This window comes from Ylistrum balloti, unplaced genomic scaffold, assembly GCF_031769215.1.
Source record: "Ylistrum balloti isolate Yb309-2 unplaced genomic scaffold, AGI_CSIRO_Ybal_v1 Utg370568, whole genome shotgun sequence".
Taxonomy (NCBI): domain Eukaryota; kingdom Metazoa; phylum Mollusca; class Bivalvia; order Pectinida; family Pectinidae; genus Ylistrum; species Ylistrum balloti.
The window spans coordinates 660,234-687,177 of NW_026782356.1; the positions used below are offsets into that span (position 1 = coordinate 660,234).

Below are 26,944 nucleotides of genomic sequence, written 5' to 3' on the forward strand. Positions count from 1 at the left end.
GACCACTGACATCAATAAAATTTGTCATTGATGTATTACAAATATATATAGGATATACCACCAACCAGCAAAACTTTCATTAAACTTTAAGGTCTACCTAAATCATAAACATTTCTAACCAGAATAGCTGTTCATATCATGAACATTTCTAACCAGAATAGCTGTCCAAATCACCCACTTTTTTGACCACACAGATCAATGGTCTTAACAAACTTTTTATGCCCCAGCTACAAAGTGACAGAGACATGAGTAAGTGTTGCCCTGTGGCTCTCCTTCTGTCATATCATGTTGTTTCTGCTTCAAAATTAAATGAATTTTGTACAAGATGGGCAGGATGTTCAACATAAACAATATAAACATAACATGAACGGGGCTAGGGTATCACATGCCTGAATGCATGTTCTTCTTAAAAGGGGAAATACTTTTTTCAGTAGATAAATGATGAAAGTACAGAGGTGGTACCTATAGAAAATTTTAGTAGTGGAGGCACATACATTTCATTATACAGGTAAAGGGAGATTCTGGGGAGAGGCCCTATAGACAGCCTCGGGGTCAAGGTTGCAGGTTTCTTGTCAGAGATCCAGGGGAGGTAACTTTTGCAGCATTTTTTTTAACTGTTTGAAGATCATGCTATGCCTGCCTTATGGTGTTGTATAATTCATTCACACCTTTGTACAGCAATACTAAGGTACAAGTGTACTGCTCCGTATCCAGGTCTCTACAAGTATTCATTAACAGTCGTTAGTGAGAAATACCTCTGAAGTTTCCTTATGATCACCTCACAACAAATTAATTTAATTTTCTCTTTGATAATATTAGGTAATGTTAATTTGAATAGGTTTTATAATGCTTGTAATATATTTAGTGTATATTATCATTTATATGAGTGAATAAATGAATATGAAATGTTGCCAGTACTAACATGTTGATCAAGTTCAAATGCATTAGTTCAATCAATAGGAGTTTGTGGAAAATTAACTCCTTTATGACCTCTACAGTTGCTTCTTAATGAGCCTTTCACAGATTTTGTTCATAAATGAAATATATTGCCGTATCTTGATATCTTAGACACAGAATGAAATCAGCTATTTCTCACTTCGCCACTTGTGTTGATATCACTTGAGGATTTAATATCTTATTACTTCATCTTAAGCAGATAAAAAGTAAACATGTGATTAAAAATTAAAAATATTTTAATCATAACAATTATTTCAATATTTTTATGTAGATACTATTTTCTTTAGACATATAATTGTTAGGGTTTTGTATTTTTTTTTTTTTTTTTTTTGAAATATGAAAAATTATAAACAGCTAGTCTTATTATATACATTATTTATATATGTTTACTTAATATTACCTGTCATCATCAAAGTATAATTTGAACCAGATTTGACAGAATATTGGTTATTCTCTATCTTACAGTATAAATATTTTCCGGCCTAAGATGGTTATCAATTGATTTTTGCACCTGTCTGCCACAAACCTGCAGATTTAGAAAGTGACAGATGAACTAAAGTTGTTATAGCTCTAGATACCTCAGCATGTAAACTACACAACACTGTCTGTATTGACTCAGCACTAAGTAAACTGACTGGATAATTAATCCTATGTGTACAATAGAGGAATTACATCACACACACCCAGTAACTCTTCGTTGGGTAGTATGGTAAGTATTCTCATGTTTTGACAACTGAATATTATTTGAAACATGGGTTCGTGATTTTAAGCCTGTTTCTTTGACATCTATTTCTGACATAATTGATACTAATTACACTCTTTTCAGCAATAACATTAATTGACAATTGATTTTGTCTGGCACAGGTAGAGAAATGTGTAGTTTTGGAAATGTTATTAAGACAATACTTTTAATTTGTATTAATTGTATCACAAATTAATGACATTTACCACCTATGGTCCATTGAGAGTGGAGATCCTTTGTTGTGACTGTGTCCTGTGTGAACAAAGGGTTGTAATGGTTACACAATAGGAATCAATTGTGTTCTTAAGGATTCCAGATTTCTAGCCTAATTACACCTCTGGGACCTAGTAGATATAAAAAGGTGTATAGGGACTTGGTCCCCCTTGAACTTTGAACCTTAAAGTAGTTATTAGGGTGGATACCAGTCATATGTACTGAGATAAACAGCTGACCACTTGACCACTAAGGAATAAACTGAAAAGTATAGCTTGGCCTTAAGGGCTACATCTGCACAAACTGCATCCATCAGCTACAATTTACTGATACTACAGGTAAGTCTAGACTAACAGGGTACATTAAGGTTTACCTTTCAAAATGTTATTGTCGATTTGCAGAAGCCACAGTTAAGGCCTCATGGCCTATGTTTGAGAGGTCTGGCTGAGTTGCCAACATGGTTAGGACACGAAGACATATATCAACAGCGTTATTATACCTACAGGCAATATTAAGGCTTTTTTTTGGAAACAAAGAAAAATTCTCTAACACTATATCAAGGTTTTAATTTAGTCTGATTATATCATCACTTTCTCTTTAGCAGACAGACCTCCTGTTTATATAAATAGGTGGAGTATTGATTTTATGAGGTAGCTAAAGCCAGCTGGCTGCTTTTGATACATACTGGACTTTGGAGCATAGGTATATATAAGGCAGTTGCTCTTTCTGTTGGGGAAGGTGATACATAATTATGACACCTGGTGCTAGTGGTCAGTTGGCTGAACAAGGACAGCTTTAATCTTGACCAGTGACAACCTAAACTCTGTTGTGATGCTGCATACTGTCGTTTACATATATCATGTACAATAGTGGTTGTTTACAGGTATCCACAGGTAAGCTAGGTGTTTCAGATACCTAATTAAATATACCACCTTTGTAATAATAATAAGACTTTCTAGTGTGAGGATGGAATACAGCTGAGGTAAATGATAAAATCAGTAGAATTGTAAATCTAGACAAACACAATGTAAAATTTATGATGTGTCACATGCAGTTTTACTTACATGTACATTACAAGGTTTTACTGGATCAATATGCTTCCATACATATACAAAAACTGTAGTTTTATATATCACTTGTATATCTGATGACAGTGTAATTTTACAAATTTAATTAACCCAAACAGGAATGTGTGTGGAGGAGAAGCTGTGTGTATAATTGATGTATTATTGTTGTTCCTATACAGAAGATAACTTGTATAAATTGAATATGAATATTACATCTACATGTTGGTGATTGTTGTTTCCCTGATTCTTTATCATCTGTATCAGTAAGCTATAAATCTGACATCATTTTTACTTGTGCTGGCCCTTGAAAAATTGATATAGTTTAAAATATCAACTGTAACACATATATACAAGTTGGTCATGCAACCATAGCATCATGGGCCCACTATATACAAGGCTGATAATATCCGACCATCTGATAGGGCGAGACAAATGGAAGTAACTGTGGAAGATCATAATGGTCTGTCAGGGTTTTGTCAGTAATATAAAATTTACCCAAACTTCTAATCGAATCAATAGATGCAAATATTTTCCACAAAACACAATGATGTATGTAAATGATTTGGTCCCTTGTCAACAGTTAGACTCTTTGTAGGATAATTTTCAGTAACCATTAATGAAATGAGACCCCAGAAAACAAAGGGCTAATTGGGATGAGTGTATATTGGTTCATGGACCTAGTTATCCATGACAGACCTGTCAATCATCTCTGTTTGATATTGATTATATCCACAGTGGGTATAGTGGACACCCCAGTAGATTGGTTCTCTGGTAGGTCAGTGACCTCCAGCTACATAAGGAGGAGGCTTGGGTCAGACCAAGTACTGTATTTTGTTTCTATGATTTTACTGCCCATAACAGATTCATTTTCTTGTATAATCTTGCTCTTGGGCAGTTGTATATCACATGTTTTAGAATTACCCATTAATAATCAGCTGTTGTTAGAATCATATTATATTTCATTGTAAACTTTTTATCAAACCTTTCTCTTCTATATGCAGAATTTGGCTTCATAATTGTTAGTTAAGAAGATGCAGGTATTGCACTTTTGTAAATATTTTACAGTGGTGTCAAGGTCAACAGCAGATATCTTAACAAAACTGATTACATTGTACAGGTGTAAAATGCTATGGTCAAATGACCAGGAGCTGCTAGAAATGACCAAAAGCCACTATAAATAGAAAAGTGACCAGAGGATATAGCTATTAGACAGGAGATAAGTGTGTTTTATGAGGGAAGATGTCTCCTACTGATAAGTACCTACATTCTTTATTATACAGATATAGAGACACTGTCCCACAGGTAGGCACAGCATTTAGAGCCTTTTGTAGTGGCCAGCACTAACAGTTGGCTGGCTCTCTTGCAATTTATCATAGACTTGCTTTACTCTGATTTCTTATCAGACCGTCACAGCCTTTGATGCAATAAGGAAATAATCAGATATCTATTGTTCCATCAAGGTCAGTGTCTTACTTAATTTGTTTTATCCGATATATGTGCAAAAGAAAAAAAATGTTATCATATGATCTGCTTTGTGTAAAGAGTGATCAATTTGGAGCAGGTACAGATATGCATGCTTCCAGGGATATATGACATTGATTCATGAGAATAGGATAACAAATGCTGTATAATGTCAATGACATTTTCATGTGATCATTGTAGGATCATGATAAAACAAGGATGTACTGCAAACATCAATGGCATTCAGTTGATGACATGGCCCAAACCTTCACTTCTGGAAATATATTTTAGATTAAATATCGATCATTTATACCAGACAATTTCGAAACCTGGAAAAAAAACCAGTTGACGACAGCGTAGGTCATTTGGTGCAGACAACTCCAGAATTGAATAATATAGTATCTGGGTGATAGATGAAGTAGACATGGATGAAAACAGGTTGTTGACTTGCTGTCATTGCATTGATCAGTAGCTATATGTCTATGTAGCTATGTGCTTGTCATTAAAATCACCTACCCTCTGTTACCTGTATGTATCATTTTGCTTATTTTTTAAGGACTTAAAGGAAACAGGACATTCCATTAAAATTAATCATTTAAAAGACACATTTCAAGCTGTTTCCAGCTTTTGTTTCTTTTTTTTCAGTAGCTTTGTTTGTTACTAAAAAGTAACAAAAACAGTCTGTTAAAAAGGGACTAATCATATACACTCATAATGTCACAGGCACAGTACTGCAACATTTTTCATAAAGAAGCAGGAATCAGGAATTTAAAAAAAAAATAGTGTTGTTCATGCAAGATTTCTCTATAAATCCTTCACTCTTATATGTATTTGTATTAATTCTTATGTAGGGTGTGTGCTCCTATAGCTCAGTGGTCGGAGTATCAAAGTAATTATTCATAATCAGGTGATGATTTCAGGCGTACATGAGGTTAAATAATCCAACCCAGGTAGTTTGTGACTCTATTCGTTGAGACCTAAAAATCATGGTTGTGTCATTGGACAAGTCATTCCACCTCTATTAGTAATGATATTAGGCACCTGTTGGTCTCTTTCATGAGGTTCAGGGAATAAGCCAACAACTCCAGTAAGCTAGAACATCTATTTTGCCACAGAATGACTTCTTATAATTGTTTTCATTGGTAAAAGTTTATGAGACGTTTCCTAAGCAATCAACTTTGTAGGACCATGCTACCATAACAAAAAAGTGTCCAATATGAAGTGGAAGATCGTAAAGTATCTGATGTACCTCTACCAGACTGAGGAAGTCAGTTCATGTCAAATCAATAATTCAATTTTTGTTTGTTTAATTCAAAATATGTTGTCCAAACCAAATCAAAAGAAATAAACAGGTTTCAGTAATATTGATTTAAACATGTAGATGACATTTCATTGTTAAACCTCGTCATACGAGTAAAATGTCAGTACTTGTGTAAACAACTAAATGTGACAGACAGAAAACATTGTTCAACATGACACATAAAACTATAGAACTAGTTCACAAGCCCATCTGACATGGACATACATTTATCGTAGTTAAATGTAGCAGAGACCAGGATGATATATAGGGTTACGAAGGTGTGTTAATGAAGTAATTAATACCAGCTGTAGGTGGTAACTCATTTGATGGAATACCCCCACCCCCACTTTGATTTGACCTTTTAGGGTCTAGTTATTTCATTCATAATAAATATTGACATTATAACCTGGTATCTAGCTAATAAAACATTAAGACCACTTTGGATAAATCTCCTAAGGCACAGAGTACACTGTGTACACCATACAGAAGATTTTCAGGTAATTATGAATATTCATTATAGTTAACGATCCATAGAGTGCACAGTTGAAGCGTCCTTTATATAAAGTCAGGATAATATATTTATAGATAAGTTTTGATTTGGTATACAAAGCTGCAGATTTTAATGAAGAATCACAAAGTCAAATTGCATTAAGTGCAGGTCCTTGTAAAAATCCTTTTGATTCACCTCTTTATGGAATCAATATTCCTAAAACACTTTTATACAGGATAAGTCAACACTATCATAATTATAAGGAAACTTTTAAGTTCAAAATGACTTTCATAATCACTAACTGGTACAACTTCCTGTGATATTATTGTGTTGTTGATGTTTCTATATCGTTAAGTTGATGATTAATGATAAAGTGTAACATCAGGAGATCCACAGATACACCACTATAACCCTCAGTACACCTGGTTATGTTATACATCCTTAAATTATATATCCATAATGTGTAGATTGCACGAGACGGGTGTCAACATTTTGGTGTTTTTTTCCATAATTATTAAATGAAACAAGCAGTCTGTGATTGAATCAGGTAGGTCTATGTCAGCTGGGTTAGCCTTCCACTGTTGTTATACTTAAATTATCTCAATAATTTGATACTCTTTAAGAGTGTAGAGTATGAATGATGCATGTCTTATGGAGAAAAAGCATATGCTTGTATGTAAGATGCTTATTTTTGTACAGTGTTTGAAATCTATTAAAGCTGACAGGTGTATTGGTATGTTGAATGGTTGAGCTATCTGTCTGGATATTTACTGGTTTTGTGAGGTGCTGACATTGTTAGATTTACAGTTTTTTTATCCATTGTCTTGTGTCTCCAGAGATAACAAAGGGCTTACATCTAACCCAGTGTAACATGCTGAAACAGGCTGAGATTTTATCAGTGTGGCGGAAAAATAAGATATGACAGCTAGTAAATGATACCCAACCTAATGGAATTGTTTGTTGTTAACTTATTTTAAACACCAGGATTTTATTGTGTTTCACATAAACTCAAGCTGTTTTTTTTTAAATAAATTAAATTGATGGAATTCTTGATGTTGAGTAATAGGAGGTCTCCAATTTCTTAATAACTTTTAACGGTGTCTGCATGTACCAGTTCTTTGTCAGCCAAATTTTCGAATTTATGTTCATAGAAATCTATAAAAGTGCCAGATAGTTGAAATTGAAAACAGCCTTACACAATCGAAAGAAAATTGATAAGGCTTTATTTTACTTTATAAAACATTTCTCGGGCATGACATACTCTATACAGCTTTACAGACCATTCAAACCTATATATCCTTAACATTATTATGTAACTTCCTTGATTTATTGTGTATTTGCATGACAATTTGATACTGATCAATAGACACATAAAATGGCTCTGCATTGGAAGTTCTTCTCAAGGTTTGTGACTGATCAGATGCCTCAGATTAGTTTCCGTGTAGGTAATATATCTTTACTTGTAATTGTAAACCATGCCTTTGTAAGCATTAGTTATCTAAGGTTTTTTCTTTAAATGTCGATTTTCAGTTCTAATTCATTGATGAAATAACTTCATGCAAACACCCACCTATAAAACACTCCCAATATTTAATGTTTACTTGTAAGATAAATAAATTGTAGGAATGTTTAGAAACATTTTCCTGAATAGTAAGACATAATGTTTACCTATGGAATAATTAAGTGTACATTTCTACTGGTGGAATAGATGTTAAAATGTATACATACCATATAGGCATGTAAATGTCTATGTGGAATAGATGAATAAATGTCTACCTGTGGAATAGGTATATAAATGTCTACCTGTGGAATAGATGTATAAATGTCTACCTTTGGAATAGATATATAAATGTCTACCTGTGGAATAGATGTATAAATGTCTGCCTGTGGAATAGATGTATAAATGTCTCCCTGTGGAATAGGTATATAAATGTCTACCTGTGGAATAGATGTATAAATGTCTACCTGTGGAATAGATGTATAAATGTCTACCTGTGGAATAGATGTATAAATGTCTACCTGTGGAATAGGTATATAAATGTTTACCTGTGGAATAGATATATAAATGTCTACCTGTGGAATAGAGGTATAAATGTCTACCTGTGGAATAGGTATATAAATGTCTACATATGGAATAGGTATATAAATGTCTGCATATGGAATAGATATATAAATGTCTACATGTGGAGTAGTCTAAATGCATTAATGTCTATACCTTTGGAATATATGTGCAATCATCTATTTATGGAATAGATTTACAGATGTCTTGATGTGAAATAGATGTGAAAATCACTGCCAACAGAATAGTTGTGCAAATGCCTACCAATGGAATAGGCATATTAATGTCTGCCCATGGAATAAGTATATCAATGTCTACCTGTAGAATAGATGTACATATATATGCCTATATGTGGAATTGTTATATCAGTGTCTGCCTGTATGTATATGAATGTATACATGTGGAATTATTTGGAATATAGCCATGTTAGTGAATTGATTAGAAAGGTTTTGATTTCTCTCAAAATGTGTAATAGGATGAGAAATGGACAAAATCAATTTATTTCTCGCTTTTTTTCTAGAAACTGTTGTACCTCAAAGCTGATATAGTGGCAGTACCTTGGATTCTGTCAAGCAAAGGTAAGACATAATTTAAAATACATTGTGTGAATTTTATATTACAGTAAATGTTCCTAATAAAAGCATAAATTAACCTTATCCACTGAATAATCATTCTTAATTCTTCAAATATGAAAAAAAACAGTTTGTGGAGAATTATCAGAAGATGATGGATGAATTACAGAAACTTAAAAATTAACACAGAACATGAATATTTAATGATACAATGTAGAAGTTAAAAGTCATTAAAACATCACTGTAATCTAAGTGGAAGAGTATGTTTGCCCTCAGTGTCAGTCAGTCATAATTTAGATAAGGAACTATTTTCAGTGAACAGTCTCAGCTCTAATGGGTGTACTTTTATATATATAATTGACTTGTGGAAGAAAAATGTTTTACTGTATATCTCATCTGATAACCAGAACTGGAATTTTAAACAGTTATGCTTATAACAAGCGATGAACTAAAAGGTTTTCTGTGCAGTATGTGTAAAAGTCAGTGAAGTTTGAAAAGCTTTTTGGTTCAAGGACTGTTCGGGTTGTGTCATATTGATCAGCAATGAAATATTTCATTTCTAATGAAAATTATAGTGATTTATCACCCAGAAATCAACAGGTGATCAAGGCCTGATATATACAGATCAGAGAGCTAACAGATTGTGACTCCTGAGCAGATTGATACAGAACAGATGAATTGACAATATTCTATTCAATTAGTCTGCGACTGAATATTACCTGATCTTGAATTGTGATAGATGACTATTGGGACTCAGTTTGTTAAAACAACAGATGTGTGTTGAAACCCAGGATTAATAATTTGTCTAATGCTAGGATGCATATTAAGTAGTTCTGGTGTTGACTCACTGCATAATCTAACTTTACATTATTGGTAATTATCTCCCCTTGTCAAGAATAGTTCGAAGCCCTGTTGACAAAGTGCAGTTTATCATGACATGTAAGGTTAGAAATTAATTAGCAATGCCAGATCAGAGAAAGATTTATTGATTTTGATTTAGTCATCACATTGAAATGTTGGAAACAAGAATGTTATATTTTTTGGATGCTATAATGAATTAAAACGCTCCAATATGATCAAGGATAATCAATATGATTAATTGTCAGAGTGTGTATAGCTGATATCAGCAGTCTATTTGATCTTTTTAGGGTTTTTTATACTTAAAATTTATGTATTTATACATGAGATTTTTGACGTAGTAAACAGTTCTCCATATGTCAAAAAATCATTTCTTCAGTCATCATCAGTATGCCCTACATTAAATTTCACATTTGAGTTTTTATCAGAATACACTTTCAGGGAAATATCATATAAAGTTGATCTTTCATAAGAATCTGATTGAAATGTTCATTGGTACTGTACAGTTACCTTATGCAAATGACCTAAAAAGTTATTTAACAAGATTAGTTAATCCTAGATTACATTGATGCAAGTATAAGATTCTATTTATCACAAAACTTTAATTCATTAGAAAAGAATGAATGCAAAACACAAAATTATTTCCCAGTTAGACATTTAGAATTCATTTTCCTAATAACATTTTTCACTCACCAAGATCTTGTCTGTTTATGATGTCACTAAATGTTATTACAGTACACATCATACAATATTCATGATATGGGCCTTTTATATGGAAGCATAATCCAATTACATGCTAGAATTAATTACTCTTTGTTCTATCTGAGAATGAATTAGCAGGTGCTAGAACTAGATCTGGATGTTGTCCAGACAAAGGACTGGAGTAGGATGATTCTGGGATGGTTAGGGGCCCCTGGTGGTCTGTCACACTAAATTCTTCTTGTTTACTTTAGATTCTAGTTGTTATTTGATTGATTATCTATAAATGGATGTAGACAATGTTACATAGATTATTAGGGACCACTTAATTATTAGCATCTGCATCCAGCCTTAAATTCTGTTATCAGAGGAGAAAAAATTAGCAACACCAAAGATTTTTTGCAAGAAAAATTACATAATTGTTGAACTACTGTTAATTAATACCTTTAATTAACACAGATGTTAATAATACTATAAGCTATAGAAAACCAAACTTGTTTGATTTCATTTTAACATAATATGTAGTCAAAACATATCAAGTAGATTATTTATACTGGTGACAGAGCAGCAGAGTAAGCTGAAGGAACTGATTTGAAAGATATGAAAATGGTCAGATTGTATATACCAGTAACAGGAAGGAAATGGATATATATAGAAAATGGAACGAATGTTCTCACTGGGTTGTTATTGGTAGGAGGATGGTGATATAGTAATTAAATTAATAGGTGTTGTAATAATAAGTGTACTGAGTCAACTCAGTTGGTGATGTTAGCACTTCAATCTCAAGTGTAAACATTAGACAGTAAATGTGCCTGCAGATGTTAGTGAATGACATGTAGCTGTTATACATGGTACATCATATACCCACGTATCTTCACTGAGATTCTTGGACAGAATGATATGAGTTATGTATTTGGTAAAATTTACTGAATTTGTGTTTTATTAGGGATAGCTGCAGTCAATTAAAACATTTTCCTATTGTCTCAAGTGAGTTGTTTTAAGATCCAAAGTGTATGGTTCAAAGCGTCCTACCTTTGGCTGTTTGTGTTTCTCAGGAATCTGAGAAACATATCATCTTTGCTGATGTTGTTATGTTTTTGGGCAAGTAACCCTTATTGCTTAGAGAGGAATGTGACAGGTCTCCCCCCCTCACCCCCCCCCCCCCCCACCCCCCCACCCCCCTCCTCCCAATCTTCATTCTGGGCTTATTGTCACTTATAGTTGAGAAAATCATAAGGAATGACCCATGTGCTTTATTAACCAAAATCAATGAAAAAAATACAAATATTGATGCTATTTTCTTTTATTTAGTAGTATTAATAATGGTTAAGCCCTATATGCCATATTTATAATTTTTTACTTTGACCAAATCTAGCTGCTATCAGAAAAGCCATACTGTCATTCTGTTTTGTTAGTGACCAATTGTTTTGCCTGTTGATATTACTTGATTTCACCTGCGAGTTGTTTGGACTGATCATCCTATTTAGCAACATTTTCTTCAGGTTGGTAATGTCAATAGAATGCTGTTATAACACAACTAGTAGAAGATACAAGTGTAAAAGTTTGTTGATTCTTTACCATCTCGTATACTATGTAGTCAGTACTAGTACACTCCACACTGGTCATTTGTCTAATGTAGGTGACCGTGTAGTGATCAAAACATCACACTCAAAAATCTTCTACCTATTGTGTTGTAAGAACTTCTATTCTACTAAAACATCCTGTTCCATGACCTGGTATACAAAATACAAATACATTGTATATATTCCTGCATATCTGCTTGATCACACAAACAGGAATCAAACTAAGGACTTCAACATGATTGTTCATGGCTTTATATACTCACTGACACGACCAGGCCATTTGTTGTGAGCAGCATCACAATCTAATGTTATGTACACACCATGCTTGACTAACGCAGACTTTTTACATGTTGTTAATTGTTACAAACATAAACAGTTTAAGATAAAGGTGTTATTTACAAGTAAATCTAAAGCTGTGAAGTTCATGTTACAGTATTATAGGTTCAGTATGGAACTTTCCTAATCTTCTTATAGAGTTAACACTGTCCTGTAACAGTACTTATGACTTATCCGCTCCACCTGATAATCAAACAAGCCAGAGATTAATGTTATGCTACTACTCCAGTTGTGTGTATATAGATATACCGGTCCTGCAGATCAAGATTCCTGGTGTAGATAAGTTACATATCTTCATTTATAATCACTGAGGACCTGTGTATGTATAGGATCCTAGTGGAAGGGACACCACACTACTTGGTGGTAAGGAATACCTGTGTATGTATAGGATCCTAGTGGAAGGGGCACAGCTCTACTAAGTGGTAAGGAATACCTGTGTATGTATGGGATCCTAGTGGAAGGGACACAGCTCTACTAAGTGAGGAACTGTTTTTTTAAAAGATCCCAATGGAAGGGACACTGTGAAGGTCTACAGAGTAATGAGGAGTATACCTTGGAACCCAGTGGAAGGGACGTGACTATACTTGATGATAAGGAATACCTGTTTATTTAAAAGATCTTAATGAAAGGGACATCGCAAGGGCTACAGAGTGGTAATGAGTGTCTTGTATCCCAGCAATAGGGACAATTCTACAATGTGGTAAGGAAAACTTGTGTCCCAGTGGAAGCGATGTCTTGAAGGTCTACAGAGTGATGAGGAGTACCAGTGTGTTTATAGAATTCCAGTAGAATGCACTTCATGTATGTAAAGGGTTACATTGGCAAAACTACCAATACCACAGTGTCCCATTAGAAACAGTTCTACAGGGTGGTCTACACCTGAGTCAGTGACCCCTTATATCATAAGATCTGTTTGTAAAAGATTATTTGAGTGGTGTCTGACACCACCTTACCTAACATTGGACAAGTCCTCTACAGAATGATTGTTGAGTCTGTGCTATGTTACCACTTACAGTGAATCACTGGAGCTTTACTATATACATGAAAAGTTAATCTGGATTCTGTAACTCTTGTGAGGATGTTATTTTTCTCTTAGTTTGGAATAAAATACCTGAAAAGCTATTTCATTGATTAGTTACCTACTGGATTTACACTTCCTGTTTGGGGATTTGGTGCTTACTTCTGTGTAATGGATAAAAAGGTCAGTATCAAAACTGCCAATTCTTTTACTTTATACTGATTTATTGTGCAATATAAGCCCATTTCTATTAATTAAGCCCACTGCAAATTCTGTGGTGGAAAATCGTAATTATTTCAATGTTCTATAATAAGCCTATCCGTTGACTGTGGTTTCATGGCAGTACTTCAGTTGTTATGGTTACTCCTTATATTTAAAAATTAGGTTCTGACATACTCAAGAGAAGAAATAAAAGTGATTTTTTTTTATTTTGGCATCTCAATAAAAAATATTAATGGACGTGATATAATAAGAATATTGAAGACATAAAGGTCTTCTTCAGAACAGATTTTGTGGTGCAGATTAATTACAAATATTATTCTTGACAATAAATTTTCACCTACAGAGTGAGAAGATATTGTTATACCAAGAATTTTGATTATATAGATAGATTTATATTCTGTGAGTGTGATGGATGGATCTTACCCTACACTTATGTCTTACTGACTCTGCCTTGGAGCTCACACTTGGCAAGGATAGGTGATAAAAAACAGTTCCTCATTCCGTTGTGGTGTCTGGTGGTCTTAGATTACATCTAAATACTTATCTACCTAAGAAGATTCTGACACGGTGGAATAAGTAATGAGCACATGTCTTTTTATATAATTTGGTATGATCTTATCAATCAATATCTTTTGGAGTAGAGGTCAGAGGTCAGTATGATTCATAATTGTCAGTAGTTCAGTCTTCCTGGTAGACATGAAACATTTCACCTTGTAGAACATTTCCTAAAATACATAACATGTAGTTATTATTATTTACATTTCCGTAACAGATGATAATTTTCTAAGCCTCTCACTGCAGGTCAGACCTTGGATCATTTATAAGTTCTTGATTGCACTACAAAATGAGCTTATAGATCTGTGGTCAAGCTATGAACAGGATTTGTGGCTAGCAGTGGTATTTAACAAAATACTGTTCTGTCTGTTCATCTGCTCCCATGTAGCATCTGGGAATTTTATTGCTTTCTTTTTTGTTTTTATTCAGTTTCATGAAAATACATTTGCTCAACCCATGCAGGAGACAGGGAAAGAGCTGATATCCCTAGTATATGTTAATATCACACAGGAGACGGGGAGAGAATTGATACCCCTAGTATATCTTAATATTACACAGGAGACAGGGAGAGAATTGATACCCCTAGTATATCTTAATATCACACAGGAGACAAGGAGAGAATTGAAATCCCTAGTATATCTTAATATCACACAGGAGACGGGGAGAGAATTGAAATTCCTGGTATATCTTAATATCACACAGGAGACAGGGAGAGAATTGAAATCCCTGGTATATCTTAATATCACACAGGAGACAGGGAGAGAATTGAAATCCCTAGTATATCTTAATATCACACAGGAGACAGGGAGAGAATTGAAATCCCTGGTATATCTTAATATCACACAGGAGACAGGGAGAGAATTGAAATCCCTAGTATATCTTAATATTACACAGGAGACAGGGAGAGAATTGATACCCCTAGTATATCTTAATATCACACAGGAGACAGGGAGAGAATTGATACCCCTAGTATATCTTAATATCACACAGGAGACAGGGAGAGAATTGAAATCCCTAGTATATCTTAATATCACACAGGAGACAGGGAGAGAATTGAAATCCCTGGTGTATCTTAATATCACACAGGACACAGGGAGAGAATGGAAATCCCTGTTATATCTTAATATTACACAGGAGACAGGGAGAGAATTGATATCCCTGGTATATCTTAATATCACACAGGAGACAGGGGGCGAATCAAAATCCATGGTGTCTCTTAGAGCAGGGTCAGCTTGCTGTATTACTCTACATGATCATAACAGTAATTAAGGAAAGGTCCCTACAGAACAGAACTAGGGTCTTTTGTCTTTTTTACTAAGGTGATATTGTAGAAATCAGATAAGATTTTTTTTACACTGTTGGTTGACTCTTTGAAGATGTTAAACTCGATAGAGACGAAAACAAAGGATATATTCTCATTGTCGTATAGATTAATTAATGGGATTGTTAATTGATTTTTGCTGCCACGCCAACCTATCATGTTAAATTATTCCTAAGCTTTAATGATATTACATTGAAAAGATTCGCTGAATGACATACCTATTCAATTTAAAGTAAGACAGTAAGGTACCCCTATATGATGCCTGGGGGGAATGTTGCAGACAAGATGATGAGAAAATAACACAATTAACTGGCAATTGTAATGAGGAAATTTCCAAACTTGTCTTGTTAAAACAGAGATATAGCTGGAATGATAATTTAATATGCAGGGGTTGAAGGTCACTATGGCCTTGAACATTTCCTGCTGTAATAAGAAGGGGAAATGTTTAAAGAGAAAACAAGGCATTATTGACATAACTAGTGAAGTCTTATTCCATTGAGATACTGACAACCAGACAATTTATCTATCATGTGATTATATTTTTATGAGACCTCCCTCTTATACAAGGTGGATGTGGAAGTCTAAATGCTGACTCAATATATATACTCTTTGAAGGATTACATTTTGTAACACCTATTAAATGAGGGAATAGATGATGGCAGTCATTACAACAATAACTGGTAATGCTCCAAAACAGTTGTTTGGTAACATACATGTATTTCTGTTGTAATTGTCGACAGACACTGGCACAGGAATCATTTTCTGTCCAAGTAATTTCATCAGATGGTTGTTGCCATCAGTCAATAATATTTTTACAGCATTATGTCTGAGACAGATTCTGCTAAGGTATTTATTCCTATGTCGGATCTCTCATCATTATAACACAATTGTTCACAAATGAAGAAAGTATTCTGGACATTCTTGTTCCTGAAAAAAAATTATTATATCCATTTACATATATCAAAACAGGGACCATAAGACATTCAGAATTGATGCACGACATATTCACACACCACAAGGAGAACTAATAGTGTTCACAGAATCCTTCATTCCTTAAAGAGGATATGGTGTCTAGAGAAACCAACAAACCATAGGGAGAATATGGTGCTCACAGAATTGATCACTTCACAAAACACATATGATGTTTAAAGAATCCATCAATCTGTAATAAGGAGAATAAAAACCTTAATGTTCTGTAATTACTTACAAAGACTGTTGTTTACAGATGTTATGGTAATGTCTAACTCTGATAAGCTGTTTATTATTTTCAAGAAAGATAAACAGATATTTATTATTATTATGGGGCATGAGTATAGATAACAAACACTTCTGATAATGACTGAGTGTGTATAATGTGATGAGGCTGGTGATACTCTGGCTACAGGTGATCAGCACCAGAAAAGTGGTGGCTGCAGCTGTTACACAAACCCTAGTAGAATGCAGTACTTAGGATAACTAGAACTGACACCTGAGTACTGAAGAATCTCTTGTCATAGCGTTATAAACACTAAAACTTGAGACCAGCTAGTTTAGCGATTACCTATATTACAAGTCCATGGTACTATGTGTTGTTTCATTTTCTGAGAGGTTTTTTGATAAGGTTTTGGAAAGAATGAGGGGATAGGGTGTGATCATCTTGTGCATTCCTGACAATCAGCTGAGACATAACACTACACACTTCCCTCCATAAACCTCCACATCAACAGACCATCCAGGATCTAAGAAGGATAAATGTGTGTGTTTTGGAATCAATTGTTTATATAGCTACCTCATATTCATCACAGCTGTGGATCCTTGGTAATTAAAAGTGAGGATGTGCCGCTGTATAAGTCAGGGAGACTCCGTGTATCTACTGCATCATCAACATAAACTGATATTCTCGTGGGGACAAAAAGGATTTATCTGTTGTTATAAACTATTGAACGAGTCCATTTTTTTCAAATTCAACATACAAAGTTGTGGTTCTTAGCTTTCACCTTTTAACATTGTCTGTTATATGAGGTTTCATGCCCCCCTCCCCCTAGCCATCACCTTATGTTTTCATGCCCCCCCTCCTCCCAGGCAATCACCATAGGTCACATCTACTGTTTAGAGAAATTAATGTTAAACATTGATACTTTATTTTAGGAGTGTAGACATTAATTTCACTTTTTGGTGATATATTGGGTGTTCAGTAACCAATCTTTTCTCTGTCTAACTTTATACAGAATTATTGCCATTTATTGTTTTAAGGAGTTGTGGACTTTTCACGGGATTTTGTTTTTTTTAATGTTATTTGCTGTGACATGTTGTACTGCTTTGTGTAATACCTATATAAAGCTTATGAAGAACAGCTGTAAGAAATCGCTTGGATGCTAAATCCTGGTAACACGAAAAAGCCATTGTGATAGTGTGTTTTACTTGTAGAAGTATGGTACATGTATATTGTTAGGCTATTATACCCTGTAAGAAACCTTGCACGTTCGACTAAACAAGAGGCAGTTAGCTTGATTGTCTGATTACAAGTTGTATGTAACTTATCTTTGTGGATCATCAATCTTGTATGACCTCATAAAGACCAGTAACATTTACACAGACGTAAAACTTCAGGGGAATATGTTTCATTACTGTTTATCTGTTTTGTCTTGGATGAAACACAAAGGAAAATTCATTAAAACATAAGACTGACATGACTTATCTCTTCAAGGCGGAAACACAACCATAATTTGTTTAGTTAGCTGAATCATTTCCACAAAAACAAAACTACAACAAGGAAAACCTAAAAACCTATCATACTTAGATTTAGCTTTTCTTTGTCATCTGATTCATAATTCATAATTAAATCTAGGAAATGTTATACAAACTTGGTAACTTATACTTTCTTTTTCTATTTGTCTGGAATGAAACATGATCTATACTTAAGACTTAGTGAGAGAAACATTTCTGAACTTTCAATATACACATATATTTTTGACCATTGTGTCAGTGAAAATTACCAGGGTAAGTTGCTTGATTATTCCAAGATGGGTAAAAGCACACAAGAAATATTATCTTTTAGCTATTTTCTTTAGGAAAACATTTCAAATAATTCAATTAAGATCTAGTTTTCATATTTTCCTTCTCCGGTAAGTACATGTGATTCTCAGTTTTCAGTATATAATTTCCGTTTTAAACAAACAAAAAAACAAAAATAGGTACTTTAATTATGATAGCCATAACATACCAATGGAAAAAGTTCTGGTGAAAGAACGTCTTTCTCTGTTTTTCAGATTTTGTAAAAATTTCCTGTGATGGACTTGGATCATAACTAGGACTAGTGTATACCTCAGTGTTCAACAAATCCAGATACAAAGTCAAGATGGCTGCTGGTGTTCTTATCAAGGGTAGACAACTGCTGCAGTCGACAGAGATTGAGTATGGCAACCAGCCACCCAACACAACTGTTGTTGTTCCAGACAGCTCAACATTGTCACCGCACCAGTCATGTGATCAGATAGACTATCATTATGACATCGCAATCAGTGTCATTTGTTCTATGTGTTTCATATTTGGAATTATTTATACATTCTTTGGTAAGTAATTTTTACATAAATATTCTTAACGTAGTGAACTTGTAATCAGCCCACTCCTTTATTGCTTTTCAGTAAACTTAAACCAATATAATTCTTCATGGTCCAATGATAAGCATATATCCTGACATCAAGTTAATGTGTTAGCCCCTTGTGCTTTTTGAAGAATAAATTTGTTAATACTTGTATCTGATCCATGATTTATAATTCTGAAAGTTTAATGACTAAAAATTATATCAAATGGTAACAATTGATATTTTTCTATTATATCACTTATTTATCTCTTCCAGGTTACCGGTTCTTCAAAGCCATAATGTTTCTGACCGGGTTTATATTCAGTGCTGTGCTAGTGTATGTGATATTATCTGAACATCAAGTGTTACCATTATTGGGAAACATTGGGGTCGCTGTGGGAGCAGGAATATTGTGTGGAATTATCACAATGCTTGTGCAATATGTGGGACTATTTCTTACAGGCTTTCACCTTGGAGTTTCTGTAAGTATCGCAGTACTTATAGTTCTGGAGTTCTTCTATCACCCACAAACTATCTGGATTCCAATTGGTCTTTTATCAGCAATGGGATTACTCTTTGCAATTTTGACCTTGAAATTCCAAAAATCCTTTACTATATTTGGAACTAGTGTCTTTGGCGGAGCATTGATGGTGGCATGCCTCGACTACTTCATTGAAAAGTTCATGATTCTGGTATTTTCGTGGGAGCGTGTAAAGGGAGTTGTGTCTGAACCCATCTGTTGGTATAGTTGGGTGATTCTTGGTTGTTGGCCATTCTGTTTCATAGTAGGAAGTATAACACAGTGGAAAATCACAGGCCAGGGCTACGACCACAGGGAAGGTAAGATTTCCTTGTCTGCTGAAACTATCGACAATTGTTTTCTACATGTGTATTTCTGAGGCAAATGTCTCAAATTAATACTATAAATGTACATGTTTTAATAGTGATCCTACTTAGTGTGTGTTATGTTGAAATAGACTGTACAAATCCATCATTGAAAAATTTTTCCAATAAGTGATAAAGCACTAAAAATATTGATTGCACCAAGTTAAGGATGTTTATAAGTGTATAAAGCCTCTTTTTACGCCATGGATAATAGTACATGAAGGTATAGCATTGGTTTTTACCTTACCAATAAATATGTAGGATAAGTTGTTTCAATTTATATTTTATAATCTTCTCAAAAAACTTTCGATTATCAAAATTTTATGTTCAGGTTCCTGACATTTCTCGTTTTTAATTGTTATGATATGTTTGCAGCTGGCCAGAACCGACGAATGAAGAAAGTAAACCTCCAGAGAGTTCGACAGCGTCAGAAACATGAAACCCAACATTCTCGGTACCGACATTTGTATCAGACTCGTAGACTCACAGGCGATGTCATAACACAGGTAAACATAGTCCTATAGATTTGCAGATTCTGATGAAACTCATACTGAAGGTTTTCATATTGTCACTTCCTGTATATTGGACAATATTACACTATATGTTTTATTATGGATATCTTCACAGCTTCCTATACAAAATGCCCTTTTTTTCCAAAGTTAACATGGATAGGATAGATAGTAGTAATACAAAATGATATTAATTCTAGCTTTTGTCTTTCATCGTGAATGTAGATGCAGTTACTCAAAATCAGGCAATAGGTATAATACTCTAGCTCTTTCTCATGTTTTAAAATCTAGAGAATAGATGAGGTGTGTAAAGTGTTGATCAGGTTGATGTACTTTTGCTACTGATTATAATAATCATGGTGTTTGTAATCTCCTAACAGGGATATCTAACATCAGAACACCAGAAGCTGTCACCATCTACAAAACACCAGACCATCATTCCTACAGAACACACGCCGGAACTGGAAAGTACAAATACCACACTGACACAGATTCCCTGAGATCACCCACTTCCAAGATCTCCTGTACTTTGTTCTTTTGTGCAGAGGACAACAGGACAAAACACTGAACATTTTATATGTCTAAGTTATGGGTATCTGCTTCCAGCATTCCTTGATTATGTAGTACAGTCATCATCAGGCTCGCTTAAGTGTTTACATCTGCTTTAAATGTTATAATTAAATTCATCCTGATCACCTGTATGTTTTATATGATTGCCTACCAGGTATATGTTCATGCATCTTGTTCATCTGTATGTTTGACCTGTTATTCATCAGGGTCATCAGAATGGTTAATCACATGTAACTCATTGCAATGACTTGTAAATCGCAGTTAGAATTAATCATGATCATGTATAGCTATTGACCTGTCAATTTGCATACAATATTTTATACCTGTATTTTTTACCTTTAACAGATCTCGTTGCTTGTTGAATTTTAAAACAGGGTTTATTTTAGATTAATATTAGAAGAATCCTAGAACCAGCTCAAAATTGTTGTTCGTTAAAACTTAAACTTACAACAATTCTGAGTAAGCGGTATATAGATGTTTTTTTGGAGATTGAACAGTGGCTGGATTTGGAGAGGACATGTGGGTGTATATTATAACTGTACAGTGTAGACATGTACAACTTAAGCATCATTAGATCTAGATTTGTTTCATATAAAGAAATGCTGTGTTTAATTCCTGTTCAAGGCGACATTATACAGTAATAATCTGTCAGTGATGGAACCACTGCCATTTACCTGTTATTGACCTTAAATCTTCCTACACATGTTAAAAGTGATTGCAGTAAAATGTAAGTTTAGATATAATGATTTGTCCTCGTCTCTGTGCAATATAAATCAGTATTGACTCCGTACTCTTATTATTTTTGTGCTTTGTTTGGTTTGTAGATTGAAGGGTTTTTTATTGCGCTTAATTTGTATCAGAAGATCCTAATGAGGAAACCTATTAGAAAATAAAGTTACAACTTTTGAGTGTAATAGTAATGTACACTTTTTGTATTTCATCTTAAAGAATGTAAAATTTAAACTTTGATTAAATGTTGAATCCTTATCTTAAACTTATTTTGGCAGGTATATTCCTTTGTATGTTTCTCAATTTATGTAAAATTTGGTAAAAATATACAAGGTATTTCTTTATTTGTAGATCAATGTTTTTGTTTATTATTTTCTTAAGTTTTATCATGAATAGCATCATAATGAAATGTAGGAAAGGAACTGGATACTGAACTTTTGCATAATAATTTGCTTTACTGCCAGATATCATTTTTGTATCAGATTTACAGTGAACAACATACAATTTTTATCTATATTTGGCAATAGTTACACTTAATCAATTAGTTGAACAGTCACGATTCCTTAAGATCTCTTAAGCCCCCTTCACTATTTCTTTTTTCAAAATATCACAATTTTTTGTTGTCTGTGACTGTACCCAAGGCGAGAGAAAGAATATGTAAGGCTATCTTTCTGTTCATTGTGGTATGATCTTTCAGTATTTCTAAGACATTATTTTATTTTGGAGCATATTCTAGAAGATGAAGACAAATGCTTTCCGTTAAAACTTATTTTTTAACATGGAATGTCTTTTTGTTTCTTTAGGGAGAATTTTACACAATTTCATTTCGAAAAAGAAGGAATTTGTTGTTAAAAAGGTTTAGTGCGATGCAGTTTCTTTAATGTTACAAATGGCTGCATGCACACTCCATGGTCACATTTTCGATGAAAAACGTCCCTTTAGTGTTGTCTTTCTACCAGCTGTCATGCATATTGCATACAAGGTTGTAATACAGACTGCATCGATATATATAGAGATTTATTGATAAAGAAGATTAATTTTATAATAAGTACATTAAACTCCACACGTAGACAGAAACCTAATGACAGGTTTGTGTGTTTATATGTGAAATGTAAGAAAGCCTCCTTAACTTAAGCAAAGTTGCTGTTTTCATTGTTATGTAAATAAAACGTTTTCTGAAATACTGAAATTTTCATTTAGTTGTTCTTTTCGTTTCGACACATTCTAACTTCCCAGAGTAGCTTCCCTTTCATTTCACTCCTTTAATATCCTGCTGATGAAGCCTGCAATTTTTTCTGAACTCTGTCACATGACCCCTCTAAGTTTATCAGTGCTTAACACAAAGGATGATATATCTAATCTTGACAGTTGATGGGAATGTTTTGGTGATACACATTTCAAAAATTGAAAAAAATTCATAGCATGTATCGAAAGACAATATTATACGGTAGGCATTACTGATCCTTTGATTTTATAAAACAAAATCACAAGCAACACATTTCTTACAAAATTTATTGTTTTACTGAGAAACAATGTAGGATCCCCTAGACAGTAATCTGATAAAAATACATATATTTATCAAAAGAAGTAGAGTTCCAATTGACTAGAACACAGTGCCAGATTTATAAACAAAGCACCATGTCAATGTTGATGTTGGTTGACCAGCAAGAAGCACCATTTTGCAGACTAGTTCATGTCATATATTGTACTGAAGTTCAAAATCAAATCCTTAATGCTCATTTTTCACCACGCAGACAATACATAAATATCTGTAATGAACTGGTCTTGCTGTAAACAGCTGGTGTTAACAAGCCAAACACAATCTCTAGTATATATCACATGATCAGAAGCACACACATTCTGATCATCCACAGTTACCTCCCTTCATTTCACTCTGTTATAACATTAGGTGGTTGGGGCTGAGAATGAAGGACACAAGTCTATCGCCCATGCTTTATACATAAATCAAATCCAGCAAAAACGTAGTACAAAATTGCAGACTGAAGTATAATTTAATTTGGTTAAAAAAAAAACCAAATGATATGGAAAATGTTCCATAAGATAAAAAATCCCTGAAGCTGTATTTATATCTTTTACAAAACGTGTTTCTGTAAATCCATCTGGTTTTCATTAAACATCATGCTTGATTGTCAATGTTAAAATTTAAGGTAAATCTGGCTCTGAAATATGCTGTTCCTTCTAGTGCCCTATAAGATTAGTGAAGTAGGAATGTTCTGGTATTACAACCCTGAAGATTAATAAAATATGTAGTCTGATAGTGCAATACAACCAGCCTTACAGATTCCATGCAGAACATAAACCTGACTTAAGACCACTGCTCCTATATCAATACACACACAAATGTTAGCGTATAATGTTGTACAGATCCTTCACAAGGTCAAAGGTTGAAGATTCTTACAAGCAAAACACATGTAGTATTTTATTTAGTTAAATCCATCATTTGACACTCAATTCAAAGAAATGCCACTGAACATGGTAATTATACCATCATAACTGATGAAAATCGTTTCTTATTACTATGACCAACGAGTAACAAACCTGGGATAGTGTGTAAGAGTTGCCTCCCTTGAAACCAATGGCAGTCATTTTCTACAGATTTCTGTATGGTATGGATTATAAAGTATGAAACATCAGTCTGGTGGTCCATTAAACATTGCTGCCTTAAACCCATTCACAACTGATATCAATATTACTATTAAGTAAATCACTTCATTAAATGGAAATTGAGTTCGTATAAAATTCTATTTTGATTTTGACATACCAGAAGAATATAACAGTATACAGTTTCATTCCAAGCTGCATTATGACAGTGAACTATCAGGTGAAATTTAATGTCACATCCCACTGGTATGTAAAACATGTTTATAATTCATAGATTGTCTGAAGCACACACATTTTATGTATAAAACAGCACTCCAACAATTTTAAGGTTGACCAACAAGATTCAACAGAACTATCTCTCATTTAAACAATCAAGAAAGTTATCCACATCATCATCATCAGTCTCCACTTCCTCAGAGTTATTTCCAATCCATTGTTCATCAGTTTCCAAAGTCTGTGTCCTTTTCCAACCCGGAAAACATTTAAAAAGGAGGTTCTCTGCACATACTATTACTAGTGCTGAAACAAGCATCCAGCTTAGAGCTCTTTGAAAATACCGATCCTTGCTATCCAAACCTTCCCATGTCTGCTTTATAACCCACATGCCAAAGGTCACCAGTATTGAAGTGATCTTACAAACAGATGGCAGCAACAATATAACAACATGGCTGACACTTGTTATCACCTTGTAAAACTTTGGAAGTAGATACCACAAAATCTCTTTTATAATCTCATACAGACTTCTTCCTAATTCAGAAATAAAACTTTTTAAAAGTGACATTCTGTAATTGTTTCCAGTTACATTAACAATACAAATAAAATCTTATCGATTTGCTTAACATCTTTGTAAATACACATAACTGAAAGGAGTGTTAAATGAAATATAAAGCAAAATACATAAGAATGGTAAGACACCATTTCACAATTCAATTTAAACACAAACTGTGCTACACTGAAATGATCAGTATATCCATTTTGGCATGATTCTGCCCGGAATGACGAATCATTCTTCATGATCATAATGTCCTTTTGCATTTCTGAATATAAGTCACTGTCCATATCTTTGTATTATCTGACAGTAAACAAAGCTGATCTAGAATGTTAAGGAGAAACATTTCTGTTATGATTTACAAAAATCCTCTAGAGCATAGAATGCTGAAGAAGATTCAGCAGTTCTGTCATCTCCAACTGTCAGCCACTCCTAGGTTTTTCTGGGTCCTGAACTCCAGTTTCCTATCAAGATGTATCATCTTCAAAAGTATTTCCACTCTGTTTCTCTGTAATAATAAAAACTGTAAGTTAATTTAGTAAATATTTGAAGTACACATTTAACAATGTAAGAAAATTAACTCTGTTCAGTCTTCATTCCTAATACTAAACAAACACTACTGTATCTACCATGTGAAAACCCCAGGGGCCAATACACAATCTCTCAGGGGAAAAGTAGGAAGGTAGGCTTATTATAAGTTTAAAATATATATAACCATTACACCAAGTATAGCTTTACAGAAAAATCATTAACTGCTAGTCAGTTGATGTGACATTACTGTGACAACTGCATGCCATTGTTCATGCATATTCATCTGCACTAATAAAATCAATTGAGAACATGTGACATGAAAGTATGTCATGTTCTCCATTTTAACTGAGGCAGATGCCAGTCTGGTGGGGCTGCGACAGCTCAGCTTGTTAGAGTGTAGGGTTTTGTAACTTAGTAAAGGTGGAGATCCGAGGTGCATCGTTCGATGCTTCATGTCTACAGTTATTTTACTTGGGAACCTGAGAAACTGATCATGACCAGTCTGTTCTACTGCTGGCGTGTCTTCAGGCAAGAGACACTTTACCCTAATTGCTTTGGATGGCATGCAACAGGCATTTTGTATGTTGTTCAGTGAGGTAGCCACCAGCTTCTAACAGGAGACCCTGCCTCAAAATAATCCTAGCTGTTCAAGGGTGTTACACTAAACAAACAAACAAAATGAGAGGCTCAATGAGCATGCATCAGGCACTTGGCTAATGCTAAATAATTCTCTATTTTCCCTATATGCCTGATTTTTAAGAACTGACATTTCCCCCTATTGGACTTCACATCTCTAATATGTCAGACTCCTGATTGATACAAAATCAGATTCATTCAACTAGGTATGCTTCAGACCAAATCAGGACAGAACCAAGGCATTCCCACAAAAGAAAGATTTTAGATAATTACCTTCATTTCCACTATTCTGCCCCACCCCCTTGGTTGACAACCACCATTTATATGAAAGTAATTCCCCTTCATCCAATAATGCTTTAGACCACCTTTGGGTAGAATCCAATCATTCCTAAAGGAGGGAAGGTTTTTTAAAGAATTTATTCTATTTCCCCGATTGGGCCCCACCCCTCAGGCCCCTGGGAGCCAATATTTACATAAACTTGGTTTCTCTTCCCCAAAGGATGCTTCTGACAAAATTTGGTCAAAATCTGTCCAATCATTCACGATTAGTAGTGATTTTAGTACAAAATAAAAAGCTGAGGAATGATTGATGCTGTACCATGGCATTAGCTAAGCTATCCTTTCGACCCGATGAGATAAAAATAGCCTCTCCGGTTGGCACAGTATCATCTACTGATA

General features: G+C 34.1%; 1 protein-coding gene across 2 annotated transcripts in view; it reads left to right on the plus strand.

The window, feature by feature from the left end:
* The window catches only part of LOC132556398 (transmembrane protein 198-like), a 29,471-nt gene extending 6,574 nt beyond the window's left edge, over positions 1-22,897 (plus strand). The window contains exons 2-6 of one of the 2 annotated variants that reach the window (XM_060220806.1): positions 8,810-8,867; positions 18,702-19,004; positions 19,292-19,855; positions 20,276-20,406; positions 20,790-22,897. In XM_060220806.1, coding sequence (XP_060076789.1) covers positions 18,791-19,004; positions 19,292-19,855; positions 20,276-20,406; positions 20,790-20,909 — 1,029 coding nt within the window. In that variant the 5' untranslated portion in view covers positions 8,810-8,867; positions 18,702-18,790 and the 3' untranslated portion in view covers positions 20,910-22,897. Of the gene's footprint in view, positions 1-8,809; positions 8,868-12,656; positions 13,539-18,701; positions 19,005-19,291; positions 19,856-20,275; positions 20,407-20,789 lie in introns of those variants that run through there. The other variant, XM_060220807.1, reaches the window with a different exon arrangement.
* The last annotated feature ends 4,047 nt before the right edge of the window (positions 22,898-26,944 follow it).